Raw genomic sequence first — 9801 nt, 5'->3', positions numbered from 1 at the left:
GAACTCAGAAATCCGCCTGCCTCTGCCTCCCGAGTGCTGGGATTAAAGGCCTGCGCCACCAGGCCCGGCTAAATAAAATAAATCTTAAAAAAACAAACAAAAGCTTGATCAACATTCAAGTATCCTTATATATTCACATTTTAAAAAAGATTTTCACTCTTTTATAGCCGAGAGGAAGCCTCCTTTATTTAATATGAATGCAATGAGTGCCTTATATCACATAGCCCAAAATGAATCCCCTACACTACAATCTAATGAATGGTGAGTATTCCCACAAGATATGGTTAATATTTTGAAAAGTTTGTAAATATTGATACAATAATAGATCATTATCAAAATGACTTAATTTTATATAAATAAAGGTTACTTTTCCTTTCAATTTTAGGAACACAGGTAACCCTCCTAATTTAATAGCTTTTTAAGCATTAATATTTTGTAATTAAAATGAATAGATTGTGGTAACTTATAATTGTTTAAAAAATAGATTGTTATTTATATTGTATAAGACATGAGTAAAATGTTTTAACTCTTATTTCAAAATTATGTCATTTAAAACCTTAGAAACAATCTAGCTAAATGTATTAGTCATATTGTTCTGATTTCTCTTCTGGTGTATTAATTATTAATAAAACTTCATATAAAACAGTATATGGAAAAGAGATTAATAGTTTTGGACTAGAATTGTTAATGAATTGAAGAAATTGTGCATTAGTTACTTTTCTCATTGCTGTAGCAATATACCTGACAAAAGCAACTTAAGAAGAGCTTATTACCATTTGAGTGTACAGTCCACCATGATATGCATGGTAGTAGGAGCAGGAGGCAGCTGGTTACATTGTGCAACCTCTTGAGGGAGGAATTGGAAAGAGTTAGATGCTGGAGGACCTCTTGATTTGTCCCATTTATTCATTCTGGGACCGCAGCCCATGGGATGGTGCTATCTACTACCTACATTCAGCATCTGATTTTCTCAATTAATACTTTCTGGGAGCATCATCATAGACTCACTAAGAGGCATATTTCCAGGGTGATTCTAAATCCTGTATAGTTGTTGGGGTTAAATCATTATAATTCTGTCCCTTCTCAGAATTAAACTTCTTGCCCCTTAAGTTGCATTTTCATTTCATAATGCAAAATATATTAGTCTGTCACCGAGAGATCCCATAGTCTTTAACAGTTCCAACATTATACATAATGTATGAAGTCTACTCAGACTTGTAAAGTAAACTCTCATTTTTGACTATTTGTGCAACAAAAACAAGTCTAATTTTTTATAGTCTCAGCATTTGGGAGGCGGGAGTATTGCTGCAAGTTCAAAGCCAGCCTGGACTACATTGTGAAACCCTATCTCAAAAAGCAACAAAAATGTGTTGCCCTTTTTGAATATTGGAGTTGACTATTGGTTGAGTAATTATAATGTAATCACTGAGCTCCCATGAATAATCCTATTATGACACATTACAGGCTTTTAATATTTTAAAAGTATCAGTTTTCTAGATTTAGTGGGAGTCTTATTTTTTGGTCGGGGCAGCAAATACTTAGACATTTAAAAATGTTCTTCTTTCCTGTTCTATCGAGTGAGTTCCAGGAATATACTGAGAAACTTTGTCTCTCAAACCTTCTCCCTCCCTCCCCCCCTTCCCCCCCCCCCATAAAAAAATCCTCTTTTCCGGCTGGAGAAATGGCTCAGTGGTTAAGAGCACTGACTGCTATTCCAGAGGTCCTGAGTTCAATTCCTAGTAACCACATGGTGTCTCACAACCATCTGTAATGGGATCTGATGCCCTATTCTTGTATATATGAAGGCATCTACAGTGTACTTATATAAGTAAAAGGACTTATAGAAAAATCCTCTTTTCTGTAGAGAATAAAAATGTTTTCCTAAAGTATGCTCTATAGAAAACAATCCAAAGTTTGTAAATAAGAAGAGACTTAAAAACAGGGAGGAAACTGGGAAACCATATTTGGAAAAGAAGTATGATTGACTTGATATTGGGTGATTATTCATAGGTAAATATGAAGGAACAGGATATATTGTTTTCTTTTTTAATTCTAACCAAGTACTCACCTTGCCAATGCACTGTACACCCAGCCTAGGGTTTTTAAATGCTCTATGTAAGTCTGTTTTTGGATAACGTTAAAGAATTGTTGGTTGCTTTAGAAAACTTTGAATGAAATAATTTAATTTTACTTTAGATAAAATTATATTATCATTTCTTCTCCTATGTATAGGCATTGCCTTTTTGGATGTGTTTTTAAAGGAAATAGCAATATGTTCACTTGATACTTTCTTTACAATAGGTCTGATTATTTTCGAAACTTTGTAGATTCTTGCCTCCAGAAAATCCCTCAAGATCGCCCTACATCAGAGGAACTTTTAAAGGTCAGTTTGTAAAACTTTGTTTTTATCCCTTAAGAAATTAATTAAAATGGTTTGTTGTTTTTTTTTCTTCTCAATCAGGATTAACTATATTAGAGTTTTTACTAAAATACTAAATTTGGGGCCAGTAAGATGGCTTAGGTAAGGGTACTTGTTGCCAAACCTCACAACCTGTTTTGAATCCCTGAAATCCACATTGTGGAAGGTGAAAACTGACTGACTTCAGTGTGTGTGTGTGTGTGTGTGTGTGTGCGCGCGTGCGCGCGCGCGCATGTTATGTGTGTACATAAGTAATAAAAATGTAATGGAGGCTTTGTTATTATAAAATAACAACTTAAAAGTGTTATTTTTGGTCCTGGCACTCAAATAGGACTACACGTTAAGCATGTATTATACTCATTCAGCTATTTTCCCCAACCCATTTAATTTTTGTTTTTTTTTAGACAGTGTCTCACTGTGTATCTCTATGACTATTCTAGAAATTACTACTACAAGGCCTTTGTTGTTCTAAAAACAAAAATCCCAGGCGTTTGATTTTACCTAACGAATACTCAGGAGCCAAAGATTGTGTTGAAAACCTGCCAGCTCAGAAAGACAGAAGGCACCCAGCTGACTTTCCTCTTTAACCTTTCGCCTTCTCCACGTTTCAGATTGGGGCCCTTCTTGGCTACTTCTTTATGTTCACTCCCTTTATGTCAACTGGTTGGTTGCTCTGTCTCTTGACCTAGAGTTGAGTTTATTTAATCCTGTTTACAGAAAGCTCTTAGCTGAGTCACACCACAGGATTTTCCAGTTCACAGACTTGGGATCAATGTGATCTAATATCCTGACCTTGAACTCAACAGAGATTACACTGACTCTGCCTCCTGAGTGTAAGGCTAGACATGTGAACCACCACATCCAGTACTAGTATTTTTATCTTACCTCTTGACAACTTTTATCTGTGGTTCTGTGTTTTGAACTCAGGAGTTTGAATACAGTAGGTGGGCATTTTTCCAATTGAGCTACCCCACCCCAATCCTGGTAACTTTACCTTAGATACTGCATTTTGTTTTAAAGATTTCTAAAGATGTCTGTGGTGTGTGTTTGCGCATGTGTGTGTTTTGGGGAGTGGACTGCTCTTCAGAGGCAGCATCTCAGGTAGGCTAGAAGCTACCAAGTACTACTGATCTTCCTCAATTTGTAGTCAATTCCACCATGTTATGGATTTTGAGATCCAACTCTAGCTCATTTAGCAATGAAATATTATAAACATGGGGTAGCTTTGGATTGACAAGGTAACTTAGTAAAGTAAATAAAGGCACTTACACCAAGCCGTAAGACCTGAGTTCTATCTATGGAACCTATATGGTAGAAGGAGAGAACTGGCTCTCAAAGGTTGTCTTCTGTCCTGTGTGTGCACCCCCCCCCACGCACACACAAATGTTATTTATGGTATTAAAATTAAAAAATATAGATTCTCTTTTTCTCTTTTTAGCTGGTTATTTTCAAGTGTTTTATTTTAGTGTTAACCATTTAATTAGCACTGGTAGTAATATAATAGTTTATTAAATTTAATGTAGTGTTCTGTTTTGACACAAAGTCGCACTATGCCTTGACTTGTCTGGAACTTGATAGGTAAACCATGGTGACCTTAAACTCACAAGGATCCTCCTGTCTCTGCCTCTCCAGTGTTGGGATTAAAAGTGTGCACTACCACTTACTGTAGTTCTTAAAGGTGTTTTGTTTTGTTTTGTTTTGTTTTGTTTTTTGAGATGGAATCTCATGTATCCCAGTTGGCCTTGAAATTTTGCTTTGTAGTTGAGAATGATTTCTAAAGCGCTGATTTTTCTGCCTCTATATCCCAAGTACTATGTGCTCTACTGGGATTTAGTATGACTTCATGCTCTTAGACAAATACCGACTGAACTACATTCCTGGCTCTTTTTTTTTTTTTTTTGNTTTTTCGAGACAGGGTTTCTCTGTGTAGCCCTGGCTGTCCTGGAACTCACTCTGTAGACTAGGCTGGCCTCGAACTCAGAGATCCACCTGCCTCTGCCTCCTGAGTGCTGGGATTAAAGGCGTTTGCCACCACGCCCGGCATCCCTGGCTCTTTTTAAATCTCTCGATTGATTATATGCTGATGAAATGGGTCAGTGATCAAGAACACTGGTTCCTCTTCCAGAAGACCCAAGTTTGATTTCTAGCACCCACAATTGTTTCTACTTTCACCCTCTTCTGGTTTAATAGGGCACTTCATGCACATGCCGCACAAGACTACATGTATGCAAAATACATTGTCAGTAAATACAGATAAAAAAAAATAATTACAAACATATTAACTAAGCAGTAATGAGAATTTGACTCTAGTTAGGAATTGTTTCAACAAGACTCATGAACTAATTTTATATTAATCTTTTAGAATTCCAAAACAGGTAAATTTTTTTTCACTAATATCAGCTAAACTAAACCTACAACAAATATCTGGGCATACATACATTTGATAATATTACTTGCAAGCAATCACAGTATATAGAAAAATAATAATTCCTTTTTAGTTCCAAGGAAAAGTCACCTATGGTCTCAGAAATAAAATCCTGACCAAGTGAACACTCATACTATCAATACATTTTAATAGTCTGGGCATGACTGTTTGTTTATACCTGTATTTCAGCATTAGGAGGATCACGAGTTCAAAACCAGCATTGACTGTCATAGTGAAACCTCATGGCAAGAAAAAGAAACCCATAATGTCTAAGTTCTAGTTACTTATTAATTCATTGTCAGTAAATTTTCCTACTTAAATCAAGCATAGCTTATGATCATTAGTGAAATTTTTTAGTATTTATAGGCTTTGATAATTTCAACCGTGTTTTTACTGGCTAACTAAAAATATCCTGGTGAGAATTTTTTTTTTCGAGACAGGGTTTCTCTGTGTAGCCCTGGCTGTCCTAGTACTCATGATGTAGCCCAGGCTGGCCTCAAATTCAGAAATTCACCTGCCTTCGCCTCCCAAGTGCTGGGATTAAAGGTGTGTGCCACCACACCCAGCTCCTGGTGAGGATTTCATTCAAAACTATTTAGGCACAAGTTGACTGTGGAAGTTACTACTTTCTAAGTATCAAAAGTCATAGATGTAGTAAAATTGCATAGCTGTAGATTGTATGAATCTATATCATAACTATAGGTTATGAAAAAGAAATATATTTGAACTAATTAGGAGAAAAATGTAACCTATTTTTATTTTCTGTCCTTCTAGCACATGTTTGTTCTTCGAGAGCGCCCTGAAACAGTGTTAATAGATCTTATTCAAAGGACAAAGGATGCAGTAAGAGAGCTGGACAATCTGCAGTATCGAAAGATGAAGAAACTCCTTTTCCAGGAGGCACATAATGGACCAGCAGTAGAAGCACAGGAAGAAGAGGAGGTATATACCTAAAATTGACACAAATTTTGAGTTTAATTTTATTGATTTCTTACAGTACTTACCAAGCCAAGAATACCTTTTATGTTACTTATTATATATTTTTTTCTATCCAACCGCTATAGTAAAGGCTACCAGAAGTCTTTTTTTTTTTTTTTTTTAAAGATTTATTTATTTATTTATTATATGTAAGTACACTGTAGCTGTCTTCAGATACTCCAGAAGAGGGCGTCAGATCTTGTTACGGATGGTTATGAGCCACCATGTGGTTGCTGGGATTTGAACTCGGGACCTTCGGGAGAGCAGTCGGGTGCTCTTACCCACTGAGCCATCTCACCAGCTCTCCAGAAGTCTTTTACTAAAGAAATCTGTTTGTGTTTGTCAGGTTTCTCTTCTACTTTAATCTTAGTTGAGAAAAGATTTTGATATTTTAATCTATTGGTCTTTTTCCTTAGGAGCAAGATCATGGTGTTGGCCGAACAGGAACAGTGAATAGTGTTGGAAGCAATCAGTCTATCCCTAGTATGTCTATCAGTGCCAGCAGCCAAAGCAGCAGTGTTAATAGTCTTCCAGATGCATCGGATGACAAGAGTGAGCTAGACATGATGGAGGGAGACCATACAGTGATGTCTAACAGCTCTGTCATCCACTTAAAACCTGTGAGTGTTTCCATTTCTTTTAATTAAAAAGATTTGTCTTTGAAGTTTAAAAACTTTGGAATCTGGGTGTGGTGGTGCACACTGGAATCTTAGCACTTGGAAGGATCAGGATTTCAAGGGTTCCCTCAGCTATACAGTGAATTTGCAGCCTTCCTGGGCCACATAAGACCCTGTTTACTACCACCATCCCACTAACCCCATGAAAACAAAAAAACAGTTTGGGTTTGCTCAGTGGTTAAGGTAATTTGTTGCATTTCCAAAGGACCTGAGTTTTTTTCCCCAAGATTCATAACAAGCAGCTATGTCACTCATAGGTTATATCACGCCTGTGTATAATCCCAGGTCCAAGGGATAGAAGGCCCTCTTCTGAACTCCATGAACATCTGCATTCAAAATGTACAAATAATTGTGTGTGTGTGTGTGCACAGGTGTTCTCATTCACTTATGCTCTTGTGTTCTCTCTCTCTCTCTCTCTCTCTCTCTCTCTCTCTCTCTCTCTCTCTCTCTCCTCTGTTCTTTTTCTCTCACTAAAAAGGAAAAAACTTTACTTTTGTTTTGCATAGCAGTAGTCTAAAGTGTTAATCTGTTAGCTGAATTTTGGAGATTGCTGTTTTTAAATTTAAAGAGATTTGGAACAATTTTCAAAAGAATAAAAATAAAGAAACATCACATAACCTATTTATTATTAGAATATTGAAAAATCGGGAAAATATGTACGTGAAAATTATGAGCAGTTGTAATTAGAAAATGAGAGTTGATATGACTAATGAGCTAGAAGCAACTTTTGTAGTATCCCACTTTTTTAAAAAAGAATTTTTTATTTAATATAAACGTACATGAGTAAACTGTAGCCGTCATTAGACACACCAGAAGAGGCATTGGATCCCATTATAGATGGTTCTGAGCCACCATGTAGTTACTGGGAATTGAACTGAGGACTTTCTGAAACGTAGTCAGTGCTCTTAACTGTTGAGCCATCCCTTCAGCTCTTGTATTATCCACTTTTATATTTAAAATAAAATGATACATTTGAAAATTTAGGGTTTAGTAAAAGTGAGCATTTATTACATTCTATGTAAAAAATTTTTGCTTGTGTCATATGTATTCATATTTTTACACGTATACAGGTCCCATGTTGAGCAGTTTTCTTTGATTATTTTCTCTACCTTCGTTTTGCATCAGGGTCTCAGTTGAATTGAGATGGACTTAACTCACCAATTTGCTCCAGGAATCCCATGTCTCTATCATCTGAGGGGTAGAATTACAGACAGGCTGTGCCCTCTTGGCATTTCCATGTGTGATCAGGATTCAAACTCTAATCTTTAAGTTTGTATGACAATTGCTATGTCCACTGAACTATCTCCCCAATCCTCCTTTGCAATTTTGAGTATAAATATCTTAATTTTCTCAAGAAAACAGTTTAATAGATGAAACTTTAGTAGAGTAGCCTTGGGTTCAATTCAAAGCAGGCTAGTCATCTTGTATTCAGTTCTTAGCAGTACAATTAAAAAGAAGACTGTTCTTAAATTTATAGCAGTCCTCCTGCCACTGCATTTGAGAATAATATTTTTGATTTTACAACTTGCAGTATTATCTAGAAGTTACTAAACACAATTACTAATAAATGGGAACAACCATAAGCCTACTAACATGTGAGTGGATAAAGAACTTATAGTATATACATCTGTCTTAGTTAAGAGTTTATTGCTGTGAGGAAACACATGACCAAGGCAATTCTTAAAAAGAACAACATTTCATTGGGGCTGACTTACAATTCAGATATTATGTCCATTATCATCATGGCAGAATGCAAGCAGACCTGGTGTTAGAGAGATAGCTGAGAGTTCTGTATCTTGAAAGACAGTCAAGCAGGAAGAGAGCAACACTGGGCCTGGCTTGAGTTTATGAAACCCCAAAACCCATTCCTGGCGACTGTCAGACCTATTCCAACAAGGCCCCACCTCCCAATAGGGCCACTCCCTATGAGCCTATGGGAGTTCATATTCATTTAAACCACCACATACATCTAATGGAATATTACTTACCTGTGAATAGAAATAAAGTTAAAGAGTTTGCAATGTGTGTAATCCTAGCCACTTAGAAGGATAAAGCAGGAAATATAAATTCCAGGCCAGTTTGGGGTGTGTAGTGAAACTTTTCTTCCAAAGAACCCAAAAAAACCCCAAAAGACTCAGAGGCATTATCCATACACAATGAATGAATATTTTATAGTGAAATGTAAATCCTTAGCCACTGGCTCAGTGGTTAAGAACACTGGCTGCTTTCCCCAAGGATCTGGGTTCAATTCCCAACACCCACATAACAGCTCCCAACGGTAACTGTAGCTCCAGGGGATCTGATAACCTCTTCTAGTTCCTATGGACACGAGTTATACAGGTGGTACACAGATATTCATGAAGGCAAATCATCCATACACATAATTTTTTTTAAAAAAGAAATTTAAAAAAGAAATGTAAATAAAGTGTTTGCATAGCAGTATCTATAGATAAATGCTAATATAAAAGTTACCATAATCTGAATAGATGATAGAATGGAGGATATTGCTAATTGATAAAAGTAGCTACGGTTTGAGGTGCTATAACATGGTGATAGATTTATAGTGCTGAAAAATGTAGCTATTTTTCAGTTAAAATGACTAAAGGGTAAAATGGTTTTTCTTTTTTTATTCTTTGTTTTTTGTTGTTGCTTTTTTTTTTTAAGGTTTATTTTATGTATATGAGTACACTGTAGCTGTGCAGATGGTTGTGAGCCTTCATGTCATTGTTGGAAATTGAATTTAGGACCTCTGTTTGCTCTGGTCAGCCCTACTTGCTCAGGCCCAAAGATTTATTTATTATTATATGTAAGTACACTGTAGCTGTCTTCAGACACTCCAAAAGAGGGCATCAGATCTTGTTAGGGGTGGTTGTGAGCCACCATGTGGTTGCTGGGATTTGAACTCAGGACCTTTGGAAGAGCAGTCAGTGCTCTTACCCTCTGAGCCATCTCACCAGCCCATTGTTGTTGCTTTTAAAGGCAAGGCTTTTAGCTTGTCTGGAACTCACTATGTAAACCTGACTGGCCTTGAACTCAGATCTGCCTGCCTCTGCCTCCCAAGTTCTAGGAATAAAAGTATACATTACCATGCTCAGTCTTAATATATTTTAACAGATCCACAGACCTATTGTGAATGATGGTTAAACTATAATATCATTATTTATATAAATTTTCCACTTAATTTTTTCTTTTTTTTTTTTTTTTTTTTGAGACATGGTCTTTGTCTAGTCAGGGTTGGCTTCACAGTCATGGCAATGCTGTCTTAGCATAGACATTAAAAAAAACTACCGGGGGGGCTGGTG

At 36.4% G+C, this 9801-nt stretch overlaps 1 protein-coding gene across 2 annotated transcripts in view; it reads left to right on the top strand.

Annotated features, from left to right (window-relative positions):
- Positions 1–9801, top strand: part of Taok1 (TAO kinase 1) — a 91776-nt gene that overhangs the window by 54403 nt on the left and 27572 nt on the right. For both annotated transcript variants that reach the window (XM_021213125.2, XM_029546656.1), the window contains 4 exons: positions 168–261; positions 2302–2383; positions 5619–5786; positions 6239–6442. In XM_021213125.2, coding sequence (XP_021068784.1) covers positions 168–261; positions 2302–2383; positions 5619–5786; positions 6239–6442 — 548 coding nt within the window. The remainder of the gene's footprint in view (positions 1–167; positions 262–2301; positions 2384–5618; positions 5787–6238; positions 6443–9801) is intronic.

Source organism: Mus pahari, chromosome 14, assembly GCF_900095145.1.
Source record: "Mus pahari chromosome 14, PAHARI_EIJ_v1.1, whole genome shotgun sequence".
Taxonomy (NCBI): Eukaryota; Metazoa; Chordata; class Mammalia; order Rodentia; family Muridae; genus Mus; species Mus pahari.
Note: the sequence above shows the minus strand (reverse complement) of the source record. Positions and strands in the feature narration are given on the sequence as shown.